Source organism: Rhipicephalus sanguineus, chromosome 1 (assembly GCF_013339695.2).
Source record: "Rhipicephalus sanguineus isolate Rsan-2018 chromosome 1, BIME_Rsan_1.4, whole genome shotgun sequence".
Lineage (NCBI taxonomy): Eukaryota > Metazoa > Arthropoda > Arachnida > Ixodida > Ixodidae > Rhipicephalus > Rhipicephalus sanguineus.
The window spans coordinates 173038380-173051691 of NC_051176.1; the positions used below are offsets into that span (position 1 = coordinate 173038380).

A 13312-nucleotide genomic window follows, 5' to 3' on the forward strand; every position below is an offset into this window, starting at 1 on the left:
AGGAAAAAATTCCGGCTTTTTTGCAAGTGTTTATATTTATTTTAACATCTTTAAATGAGAAAATGGGTAATTACTTTAGAAGAGAGAATCAAGTTTGTTGCTTCCAGGAGGGAGGGTAACAGTAATATATATTTTGCTCGACCGTTCTAAGAAGAGACGTCTCAAAGCATGCAGGACATACAGGCCTGCGCGTTATCAGCTTTGTTGTCGATGGCACATGAATGGTAGATTAATTTCTGACTGCAAGGTGTCCACGGAAAGCAATCGAGACTAGACACTGCCGATCGACCAATGTTGCTCCAAACGTACGAAAGACATTGATTGCCATCAGATAATTAGAGTATTCTTGTTTTCCCACTTCGCAGCGTCAGCTTAACGATTTGAATTTACAGCGCTTTTAGTTTCCTTTACATAATCTTACCTCGCTTGCTGCCCTCTGTTGGCACCATCGACACAAGTGGCAAAGGGGGCCTTTACAGGCTACACCGTCATGCACAACAGACGTACACGTGTGAAAACAACTTTTATTAATTTTTTTAGATGACAATTTAATAAGCATGTAGTGCCTACGCGACCTTCATACATCGGCGAGCATTACAGAGCAATACTCGCTGTTCTTATTGTGAAATGCATAAGACTTCCCGCTGATATTCTGAGATCTCCTCTTGAGCCTGCGCACAAGATGCTTGCGACCCGTCACGCTCTCGTATTTCCGAGTGTTGTGCCTGGAAATAGAAAAAAAAAAGGATACGGGGCAGGGGAAAACATTATGGGATAAAAAGGCACGACCTCACAAGCGCAAAATACGATGCTCGTTGACTGCGCGCGTACGTATGCATAAGACACGTTGATGCATGAATGTGGCTTCAAGAAACAACCACTCAGCTAGAAAAGTGCTTCTTTGCCCATTTTATGATATATATATATATATATATATATATATATATATATATATATATATATATATATATATATATATATATATATGGCTAATTTGAATAATAAAGTTACGTACGAGTCGAATCGAATACCTTTTGAATATTTATCGAATGCGAATACTATTCGCTTTTGCTTTTTTTTTCGCTCACCATAGATTAATAAAATCAATGTTATTGCACAGCAAGTAATGCACAACAAAACTATGCTTTATACAATACTATTTCTGCACAAAATCACAACTACAGTTATGTAATGCCGTCATGAAAAAGGGATAGCTGCTCGACATGTTCGGGAAGAAGCGACACCTTCCTGAATGTCAAAATTCACCCGGACATCGAAATTAGCCACTTGTCGCATTAATACCTGTGTTCTGGCTTATCATTGTTATATCCACGTAGCACATTATCGCGATCGGAACGAGCGATATCCGTCGCGAGTGCCTCACTGTAGGTCAGCCCTGAATATTGACAGGTTCCCTTATTTTAAAGCATTCCTTTTTTCATTTCATAATGTTAGCATCATTCTTTCCTTCCAGATAATTTCGCCACTCGGTTGCAACGGTGCGCTCAGCAAAATGCACATTGCCACGAGCTGGTAAGTACGCAAGAACATCGGCGGTCAATGCGAAACATTGGCGTAGCCAGGGGGGGGGGGGGGGGGGGGGGGTTTCGGGGAAGGAGGCGCCTTTTCTGTCGTGTGGTCTTTCTTCCTAACCAAATCCGTGCTCCCCTATGCAAGAGGTTGAATACTTCCCCTACCCCGAAATTTTTCAATTTTGCAAGCGTATATATACATGCGCACATACAAACGCACGCACGAACATACATAAAGCATGGTTGAAACTCCCCCCCCCCCCTTCCTCGAAAAAAAATTCTGGCTACGTCCCTGATGCGAAAGTGCAATAATCGGCTACTATAGCATCGTTAAAGAAGCGGCGCAATTCGTCTGTGACTTCGCAGTTAAAACGTGCCCTGAATATATTATAAAATTTTGGGACGTACGAATATTTCGAATGGTGAAGGTGCATTTCGAATCAAATACCAAAGATTCGAATTGAATATTAAAACATTAACGACCACAGTGTTCCTGTCAGTATTTATGAATTATATATACGGATCGTCGTCAGTGTTTCTAGCTCTTACTTGAACTGGTATAGCGCATCACGGAAACGAAGAAACAGCTGAGCCGTCCAAACGAAACGACAGAGCTAGAAACACAGGATTTCTAGCTCTCCGTGTGTCTGCTTAACGGCAAGTCTCCTTTTCAACGGTGAAAGAAGGTCGATTGTCGGGGTAACTTGCGCGTATAGCAACAAAAAGCGAAGCAAAAATAAAATATAAACAAAAACTGGGCACGTCCGAATTAGGTTAGTAAAAGCGGAGTGTCGCATACATAATTTCTGCACGCGCCGGCTGCTTCACGCTGTTTTTACCTTTACAGTCGCGCAACACGGGCCCCTCACGCGAGTAGTTTTAAATTACATCGCGTCAGAACCAACCGCTTCATTGGGCCGAAAGGATCGGTAAGTAAATTACGCACGCGTATTCATAACAGGCTTACTGTCTACGCATGTACCAGGCATCGCCACCAATGCGCACACTCACTTTCCTGAAGCGCCTTGTCGACCGGCGTCGGAAATCGTAATGGTATCGAGTAATGCACTATAGGGTCGGAGCGACTGCAGCGCGGTTTCGACTGGCGTGAATTCGGTATGGATAGTAACGCCGCTCCTAATAAATGCAATGATCATGTCCCAATTAAATTGCCTAATAACCATAATGGCCTTAATGCACATATTGCCACAGCGCCGACAACGCAGGGCGTTTTTTTTTTTTTAATACAATATAGATATTTTATAAAAACGCTGCGACAGCCAGGCTGTGAAAGCTCCTGTCGTTTTTGCACACGAACTCCGCGCTGAGGCGGAATAACTTTGCCACAGCTAAAATGACATAGAAGTGACTATTCAACAAAAATTCGTTCATTAACTTTTTATTTATTAACTTGAAGGAAGTTATTTATATAGGAATGTTCTAAGGAGTCACAGTTTATGGCATATCCACCTTTTAGAAATTGAAAAAGTTGCATGTAATTCTAGGTATTCATCATCAAATTTTAATGGCGATGCCGAAACTGACCACGTCCGGCGCGCAGGAATGCGCGGCAGCTGTGTTATGTCAGACCGGAACTATATACCGTGACGAAATTTGAATCAACGCGCGACGCGGCAGTATCTGGTCAGGAAAAAACAGCGAGTCCTCTGTAATATAAAAGTAGACCGCTCATTCTTCGCGTGCGATGTGTGGTGCTTATCAGTTTCTTTCGCGCTGTGCGCAATAAAACCGTAATATACATCTTTTCTTTCTCTATTCAGCATAAAACCCAGGGGCAGCCACTGCGGCGCTTCTTGCAGACAGGCGAAGAGCTTCTTGTGCCTGTTTATAGTTTAAGAAAGAAAAAAAGATAAGCGCCACACATCGCGCACAAAGAATAAGCGGTCTACCTGTGCATTTCAGGAAACGTGCCGTTTTTCCTGACTAGATTCTGCTTCGACGCGCCTTTATTTCGATTTCGTCACTTCCTCATCACGGGTATAGTTCCGGTTTCACGCAACAGGGCGGTCACGTTTTCAGCGCGCTGGGCGCGGCCAGTTTCGATATCGCCATTAAAATTTGATTATGCATATCTCAAATTATCTGCAACTTTTCTGATTTTTAAAAAGTGGATGTGCCATAAATTGCGACGGTCTACAAGTTTCCCATATAAAGAACTGTCCTCAAGTCAATAATTAAAAACAGCCTTTGTTAATTGGTTACTTCAACGTTGCTTTATCTGCGGCAAAGTATTTTCGTTTCGATACAGAGTTCGTGGACGAAACCGTCAGGGGATTTTTATTTAAAAAATATGTAGCTTGTAAAAAAAAATCCCGCCCTCGTGCATTTATTCGTGTATTCCAGATAACAACACAGTATTCCTGCAGACGTTACTCAAGCCAGGCGCGACCTGGCGACGCCATAAAAAAGTGCGTTCAAAGCCGCTGTGAAAACGAGACATTTGATCCGTTTCTTCTCGCTTTGCTAAAAGTTATTTGTATATGATATAGGTCCAAATAGGCGGGTAGCACAGCAATATCAATTAACACTTCGTAAGCGCCTCTGGGAATTATATGGTTTATTATGCGGCGTATGTTTTCCGCTGCCGTGCCAAATTGCATTCAAGCTCAAGTCTGCATTTATTAGGTATATCAGGGTTCGCAACCAACGCCAGTTATATATATATATATATATATATATATATATATATATATACACACTCCTACCTTATATATAAATTTTCCTACCGAAGCGCGCTCAATGCTGCAAGCAATTAGGGGCAAAAAATATATATTTTCTGCCCCTCATTGCTTGCAGCATTGAGCGCGCTTCGGTAGGAAAATTTTGTAGGATCATACAATACAAAAATGTAAAACTTTTGCGCGTGCAAAGGTTTCTGCGAGAACGAGGCATATCAGTTAGTTTCCTTTTCAATAATAAAAATGCATTCATATGTTTCTCCCGAATACGACAGAGGAAATATTGTTACGTAATTCTGGCTACAAATCCTGCATGACCACATTTTTTCGCTCGAGAGCCAAGGATGAAAAAAAAAGTCATGGGGCATAAAAATGACAGTAAATTTCATGACCCTAACTACGCCACGAGGCTTAATTGACAAAATGAGTCATTTCGCTGCAGCTGAGCGAAAACCATCGAAAATTATGCTTCCTCTGCATCGCCCCGCGAAACGTGCCAAAAAAAAAAAAAGAAAAATGAAAGAAGCTTCGTTACCTTGAAACGTGCGAAGCTGAATGCAGTTCAGCAGTCAGAAAGTTAAACAAGAAAAACAGTAACTAAAAGACAATAAATGTATTCAAAGAGTACGCAAACTAACTCAGCTTGTTGCATCAACGCATCCTGTCCAAAATTTGTTGAATTTTCATAGTACCAGGAGAAAGACCAACGACAGAGAGATAATGTACACGGCATGGTTGGAAATTGGCAGCCCTGCTATGAACAGCAGCGAGAATAAAATAGAATTACTGAGCAACCAGACGTGCTGCTTGTGTGAACGAAGGTACTGCATGCGTTGCCCACATACCTCTTCGATGCTTCTGCAGCTGGAATTAGGTTTGCTGCACTAAAATTTATTCGAATTCACGGTCTTTTTTTTTTTTTGTCAGCAGTTCATTCCGACAAGCCTCATATCAACGTATATTTTGCTTGCTTTGCAGCAGAATAACAGCCTATATAAACAGAAAGTGTGTTGCGAGGACGCTTAATTTTTTGTTTTTTCTTTTTTTCCCCTTTTGCTAGGAACAACATATAAGCGTCATTAGTTGACGGAGAACATACAGAGAAAATGGAAACAGTGCCCCCGAAAGTTCTAACACGACATTCTCACTTCTAAGTGTACAATAGGCCCGCTAGATTCGGTACACGCAGAGCCTGTGAAAATACAGTTGAAACTCCATTTAAGTAATGGGGGGGGGGGGGGCGCTCGAATTATTTCGTTAAATCGGGAATTTCGTTAAATCGCGAAAGGTATTTTTTGGTCCTTCGAAGTTTAAAATTCTAAGGTAGCTGCACCCAAAAGCAGCCACGGCATTTTTTCTATCGGCAACCCGTGCCTGCGCGTCTGAAAAGTCCGCAAGAGCTGCCCGAGGGTGGCCCAGACGTAAGGGACACCATGTCCGGGTGATGCGGGCCAGGCCACAAGGAGTTATGACCACCTGCCGATATACGATGACACGGAGAACGAATGCAGTGACCGTTTGAGCCGGCCGAGAGAGAAAGATGGGAGGCGGTTATCCGTGCTATCCGTAGCATAAACCATGAAATAACCAAAGCAACTACAGCCGAAGCCAGGGACGTAGCCGGGGGGGGGGGGGGTTCAACCCCCCCCCCCCCCGAAATTTTTCATTTTGCTTGCGTATATATACACGCGCACATACAAACGCACGCACGAACATACATAAAGTATGGTTAAACCCCCCCCCCCCCCCCCGAAAAAAATTTCTGGCTACGGCCCTGGCCGAAGCCATATAGCACCATCCGGTATACGTAAGAACGCTAACGGCTGCCGAGTCTATTGTTCCGTGCATTGGCGTGGCGTGCAGCCTTGTCAAAGAAAAGCTAGGGCTGTAAATATGGCACCTAGAAAGTTTTAACGCGGCAGCGTTCGAGCGCACGCTCGAAGAAAGACCCGTCTCTGTCGATACTTCTTTAGCGCTCAAACATGCACATTGCCGTCTCTGTCAAAATTAGAAGGAGATCACCGCTTTTTCACTCAGTTATTTCAGAAAAAACTTAGGTTAAACTGGGTTTCGTGGCCAAATTAGTTCATTAATTCGGGTTGATGGCAACACCGAACCCTAGGGGTATTTGCCGGGGAATGAAAATTTCTTCGCCTGATCGGGAAGTTCGTAAAAACAGGTTTCGTTAGATCGAGTTTTAACTGTATTGCACTTTCGCCCGGTTTAAATTCAGGCACGCGCGCTCGACCGCAGAGACCGGACGTGCACGCACCTAAGGACGACGCCTGGCTGTGTCATCTGGATGCACATCTTGTACGGCTTCTCGTAGAAGTCGAGGTCGGTGACGAACTCGAGGTGCGTGTCTCCGGCCACGTTCAGCTGGACGTGGCTGGAGGCTGCGTCGCTGTTGAGCGATGCCGACGCCTGGATGACGGCCGCACCGCTGCAGTGGGACCAGCAAAATGAACGTTTAAACAATGGCGGCATTGAACAATAGGTTTTGGCAATCGCACACAGACAACTACGTCCCGTAAATAAAGGGGCGACTATTCGTGTTCACCTATTAACTGTGACTCACATTCACTGTGGGGGATCGGCCAAGAATTGAGCGGTTTTATGCATCTATATGAAACTTAAGAATAGCGTAATTTATAGAGCAGAAACTTGACGAAATTATAGAGGAAATCTTGGAGCACGATAAAATGCATTAAAGAAACAAAGATTTAGTTACAAATAATAGAAATAAATAAATACACAAGTGAATAAATAACCTTAATTTTTACGTAGATAAAAAAACAAGAGTAACGTGTCTAAGTAGTCAACCGATTGGTTCCATTAAGATAAACTTTCGCATTCCAGAACCCAGAAATGGAGGCTCGAAAAGGCAAAACGGCAGAGACAAATTACTCCAATAGCACGCGCAAACAATAAATTTCCTTGGTGGGGCTGTGAATGTGCTATATTGACGTCAAAGAAGCCCACCTGCTCTTCTTCGGGGAGGCGAGAGCGACAATAAAGAAAAACTCGCAGGGTTCCTCATGCATTTGACTATGATGACTCGGAGGCGATAACCACCACCCACCATCACCATCGCCGCAGTTTTCTCACGGTTCCTGTTCGTCAACAATTTATGCCGAGTTTTTTGTTTAGTTTTTGTAATAGGGTGTAGGGCAAAGTGCGAGCCAACGACTCAGTCAAGCTAAACTTGCCTAATATTAACGACCGCGTTTCAGCCGCGATACCGTACGCGACGTCCCTCACATTGTAGAATGTGAAAACAAGGCACACATTTTTTTTTTCTTGCAAGGTGGCCCCGAAATGCGTTGATAATCCGTAGAAATAAATTCTACAAAAGAGGTATTCAAACGCTTTGCGAAATGCATCAAAATGATTGGGCGCACCTGGTCTTAACCACCGAGTGCGAGTTCCTGTTCCACAGGGATATTTGTATGGAACCAGTCATGTCCAGGGAAATGACCCCCTGGAGTTTCAGTTCCAAGACAAGGCCGTTGAGCAGGGCCACATACTGGTGATGGTCCATCATCATGAGGTTGCCCTGCAAGATGATTGCAACTGCGAGTGAGTTTACCTTATTGCACTCCTTCTCGTGGGTTAGAAACCATTGCGAAAAGGTTTTCGGAAAGGCTTGGGAAACGCGTACGAACAAAAATAATGCTGTCAGTTCAAAAGGATTAACATATGCGTTTCGGAACACTCGCGATGTTTCTGCTTGCAATAAACAGGGTGACAGCCGCATTAATTTTTGCCCCGTTCGTTCTAAACAAGTAATCGGTAACGACTTCAAAACGTCATTATTTTTTTTTCAACTTAGTGAGACATGCATTCTTTACTTCTATGTCACCCGACTAGAGCTCATTTAGTCAAACCCACGATAAAATATGCACGTTCGTACTTGCGTTCATGTCGTGCTGGTTATAGTGCTTTTTCGCGGCTCGCTAACGTCAAAACAACAACCGGATAATGTCCAATTGGTTTTATTTCTGCCGCGTGCTCTGAAACCGACTTGAGCAAGCGCGAGACTCGTTTCCCACACTGGAAAACAAAATTCCAGCCTCGAGGTGCGAGTCAGGCATACTTTACGCCGGTGGAAATTGTTGGTCGCAGTTCGTGCACGAACGGCAACGAAGCCAACGCGACTCCGACGAGCGTTCAACCATATACCGCCGCCACATTCCTCGAAGCTTTTTCATCGCGGTTCGCCTTTCGCCGGCGCAGCAGCAGCTCACGAGACCGCCGTAACGGCATGGTCGAAGGAGAAAAAAAAAATGTAGTGGTGGTCAGCACGGCATGCTAGCTTCGGTTTTCAACGGAGCGAGTGCATAGCTCACGTTGGTCGCATACGTGGAACGCTTCGTCAATCAATTATTTCGCTCCATAAAAAAAAAAAACAAGAGGCAAAACCCCTATACCGATCCCGTTTAAGACAGCAGAATGTCGAGACCGAGAGCAGCGCGTATGACTAAAATGGACAAGAGGAGTTAACCGATTTTAATTATGAAGCGCCGATAACAGTTCCGTGAGGTGGGAAAATTGATCGCGCACACTTTATACGAAGATTGTACGTCGTTGCTTATGGCAAGCTATACGTGGCTGAAAACTTTTTTTTATATTTTAACGTCCTGCGCTCCTCACAGTCAACGAACGTACGGCCCTTGCAGAAATAACCATGCGGGTCCATTATCCGAAGCATACCTGTAGCGCCGGCGTGGGCTCGCTGCCAGTTCCGGACCAAACGTGGCTCATGAGCTCAGAGGTGCCCACGAAGAAGACGTACGGCCGCAGCTCGTAACCGAGCAGGCTGAGTCGCATGCCAGCCATGGCCTCTTCCTCCTCCGAACCGCCGGACTCGTCGCCTCCGCCAGCAACACTGTCCAGGCCGCCCGCGAACAGGCCCACCTGAAAGAAGAACGTCCGTGTGAAAACCGTTTGCGGTTTATATGTACATGCAGTCTACGCATCGCGCGTCACCTCGATGGGGGACTATGCACAAGAACTTTCCCGTGAGCGAACGCGCAAACCACGCGTCGCTTCGAGCAGCAGGACAGGCACATTTCTTTGCGACACTTGTCGCGGCCACCTCGGTACATACTATTCTTGCACTTCGCGTGAGGTACACGTTTGTCAATCCCTTCGTTTCTCTTTGGTAACCTAATTAGGGCGGACTTCGCGGTGTGTGTAGATATTTCAAAACAGGTATACATTCTGTAGATGAAACGTGGGCTAATTAATTTTAATAAGCGCGGAATGTCCCATGTCAAATAGAACAGTCAACAACATATACAGGGTGCCCAAGCTACCTCTAGCCAGAGTTTAAAAATATAGCGACGCACTCAAAGACGACGCGATCGAGCGCGATGTTGCACCGCCGCCGATGGATGGGCGATTTGGGGGCAGCATGCATCTGCTACGCCAGTGCTGCAGAGCGCACAACTTCGTTGAATTGATACACAAAATGAGCCGGGGTCCGAGGATCAAGTTCATTCAAGTGAAATAGTCACTATTCAGAAATTCGTTTAACTGAAAGATTTTTGCATAGAATGCATAGGAAAACCGCCGGGGATTTTCTAAAAGTTCGTTATTCTGAAACATTCGTTAAAATGACGTTCGTACAAATGAAAGTTCCCTAGTGTGACTTACTCCATGCAATAGTCGCCAACATGCATTTGGTCGCGCCATCATATAGGGCATCAGCATATTTTTACCCTGGCGAGAGATAGCTGGGGCACCCTGTTTATGCCGCGCAGGAATGCGCCACGAAATGGGCCGCGCGCGCAGTTATGCGCGTCTATTCATTTACCATATTAGATACCCCAATATTTGCGCAGTGCGACCCTTGCTTTGCAGGGTGTTTCCTGGCCAAAAAAAAAAATTATTACTTCTTTATTCTCAGCGTCTGGCCCGAAATCCACGAGGGCGGAATGTAAAAAGGTTCAACCTCAGATAGCCGGAATCCATCCGGAGACCTCGTGGAGTTTGGCATAGCCTCCGAGTTGTTTTGGGACGTTACACACCGTAAGTTCCTCACAAAAGAGAAGAAGCATCAACTACTATAGCGCTCGCGAGAAGAATCGATCTCGATAGACATGGGCGCTGATGAGTCAAGGAGAATACTAGGCCCATTCTCCCAGAATTCGAGTTCGTATTTTCACGATCTGAGGGCAAAGTTGGTAAAGCATCGTCACGCTTCGTACATGCTTACAGAGATTAGGTTGAGGGTTTCGTCTTCAGTTTCGAGGTTAAAGTCCAAGGAGCTCTCCTTGAGCAGTCCACCAGGTATGAGCTCCATGTTGACTGCATAGGTGGAGTTCAGGTCTTCACCCTCTACAAGAGAGAGAGAGAAAAGTCGACAATGTTTGGAACCAACGATCGGACAAGAAGGCAAGCTGCATTGACGTTCACAGACTTACTGCTCAGGTATTTGGTGAATGTGGCAGACGAACCAGAATGAGCCAGGTTGTAATAATTTCCGAAGGTACTATTACTGAGAACCTTGCCGGCAAACGACCTGTGTGCGTAAAAAAAAGAAGAAAAGAAAAAATGCCACTTTTAGACCATAACTTCGAAAGTGCAGCGCGAAGTAGAGACGCGGACGGGAGTTTTGCGCTTAAAGATATGAGGAAATTGAACGCTGGCCTATCAAAGGAAGATTATTAGCAGTGATCAAATTATGACCGTGGTAGTGCGACAAAAAATGAAAATGTTTTGTTTTGAGGGAGGCTCAAAAGTAAAAAAAAAATTGAATAATTAATAGCTATATTTGTGAACGGGCAGCGAGCGAACAATACGAAGAACGATGCACACGAGCGCTGACCCATGCTTGCGTGTTTACGGAAACAACCATGCTTCAATGGAGATGAGTAGACAGCGCAGGATGTTCGCTGAACAGAGCGAGCGATGATTTGGGTGCACCTCAGGCATGATGGCATATGACTTTTATTGAATGAAGCGGAACTGCCCGGACATGGCGTGCAATCGCAGGAGGGCCGCCGGGATAAGTCAACGATCGATTTTGCCAGCCTTTATCGCAACGGTCCACAGAGCACCGTGTTACCGTTATGCAGTCTCAGCTTTCCTCTCTGCACTCCCATGTTAACTGAACCAAAAGCTGGCTCCGCGCAGGGTACTGAAGGTTGTGCGTGCTCTATAGAAATACCGTGACGTCGGGTTCCGTGGTGCGAAATGTTCGGCCGCGCCCTTGAGGCCGCGGTCGATCATCTTCCGCACGAGCCTTTCTGATTGGCACAGCGCATCCCTTAACTGTTATATACTCGTGCCTTAGAGGGCAAAGGCTGTCGGCGAGACAAAAGCAGGGAGAGGCGTTCGTATGGTGCTACACATTATTGAGTAACAAAAAAAAAAAAATGAAGCTAGGTCAATTCTCGAAAACGCTATTATTTTTTTTAAAAAGCCGCAACTGTGAATGTGATGCACTTACGCGCACGAAACTGACCGACCACGCTCTTTGCGTCATAATGTGGCGAACGCGTTGATTGGTAAACAGAGCGCACACGTATGAACGTGTCGCCAACCTGCACAGCCTTTAGACTCCTTCCACGTGTGACAACTATCAATTTCCGTCGCACCGAAAAAAAAAAGGCAATACGAGTATGCCGTATTAAAACACCATTTTGACTGCGCGTTCCATGCACACATGGTCATGCTGCGGCACACTAACAAGGACACCAATACCTGACTCGGTCCGTGCGATCGACCAGTTCGAACAGCTTGCTGGCAATAAAGGTGGCCAGTTCTGGAGCCTCGACCCTGGGAAGAAGCTCCAGCGTGCGCTCGATATGCCGCAGGCTGGAGCTGGAGAAGATGAGCTCGGCGGCTAGCGCACGGGCCGTGGTGTCGTGACGCCGGTCAACCTGCCCGTACACTTTCTCCAATGCGTCGAGCACCTGCGACCAAAGACGGGCGCATATATTTGGAAGTTCAATTGCAGAGCGGCAAATCAGGCCATGCTTTGCCAGCAAAAGTGCTCTCTGTGACTCCTGCAGGCCGTTTCCAGTGCGCTGTGTTTTGCTTGTTATCGTGGTTTATTGTTTTGGAGTGGGAGAGAAAAATAGACGTTGTATCTGCCTCATGTTTGAGCAAGACACCTGAACTACAGTGTACTAGAAAGGGCAGTGAAGCGGGCGGAGGCACCGACCCATAGGGGCAGGTGACGCCGCCGCTGGCGAACGAAGCGGCGGCGCTGCAGTCGCTCAATCTTGAAGGCGGGTGCCTCGTACCGCCGACTCCTTGGCTGGAACGCGCTTGTTTGGAAGTGATTCTCCCGCTTTTCTCTCAATGTGTGATGCTATAACGTGCGAATGGCTCCTAAAAAACAACGCTTGAACCATTTCTTCGCTCCTGGTGCAGCACAGCGTACTCTCGAAGCAAACAAACGGCGAAGCTTTCGTTGTTTAAAGCGCCCGCAGACCCAGAGCGAAGAAACGATTGGGAACGTTATTTGCTACTGAACGTTATTCAGTGGACGCAAACTTCATAGCGAGAGTGTTATGGATGTGTTGCACATGATTCATCATGCTTCCCCATTGCAGGTCGATTAAAAAATTCACGCTAAGAGCCTATAACAGTACGCAGTTTGGGTTTTACGTTATTATATGCTACTGTACTTTTTTTTGTGAAAGGCGGGAATAAGTCTATTCTGCTGAGGAAACAATTTTGCCAAGCACCTCAAACTAAGCAGGCTAAACTAGCTGCATGGCAACTCTCTCAGCATGCATTATACTTTTGCCTTCCTCACCTGCTGTTATTTCTGAGATTTTCTGAGCTTTACCTTGCCAGCTGTGAGGATTTGCTGAATCAAAGCAAGCGGCTTCCCTTTTGTACAGTAATTCAGTTGTTTTTCTACCCATTACTATGGTAATGCTCTCATTGCATTAGTGTGAAAAACAATGTCATATATCAATGCTCTGTGCCCTACTGCCTCATGTGTGTACTCATATTCTGTGATGCATTGTCTGTGATGCATTGTCATATTAATTCACTGATTACGGAGACCATGACCTTGTGTCCCCTTTGTGAAATGCTGTAGCTCGTTTAACTGCTCGC

The 13312-nt window shown here is 45.5% G+C and overlaps 1 protein-coding gene across 2 annotated transcripts in view; it reads right to left on the reverse strand.

Annotated features, from left to right (window-relative positions):
* Positions 1-504: 504 nt before the first annotated feature.
* Positions 505-13312, reverse strand: part of LOC119402440 (microsomal triglyceride transfer protein large subunit) — a 53161-nt gene continuing 40353 nt past the window's right edge. For both annotated transcript variants that reach the window (XM_037669598.2, XM_037669603.2), the window contains 7 exons: positions 11942-12153; positions 10660-10757; positions 10452-10573; positions 8945-9148; positions 7633-7787; positions 6504-6674; positions 505-725 (listed from right to left, as the gene is read on the reverse strand). In XM_037669598.2, coding sequence (XP_037525526.1) covers positions 578-725; positions 6504-6674; positions 7633-7787; positions 8945-9148; positions 10452-10573; positions 10660-10757; positions 11942-12153 — 1110 coding nt within the window. In that variant the 3' untranslated portion in view covers positions 505-577. The remainder of the gene's footprint in view (positions 726-6503; positions 6675-7632; positions 7788-8944; positions 9149-10451; positions 10574-10659; positions 10758-11941; positions 12154-13312) is intronic.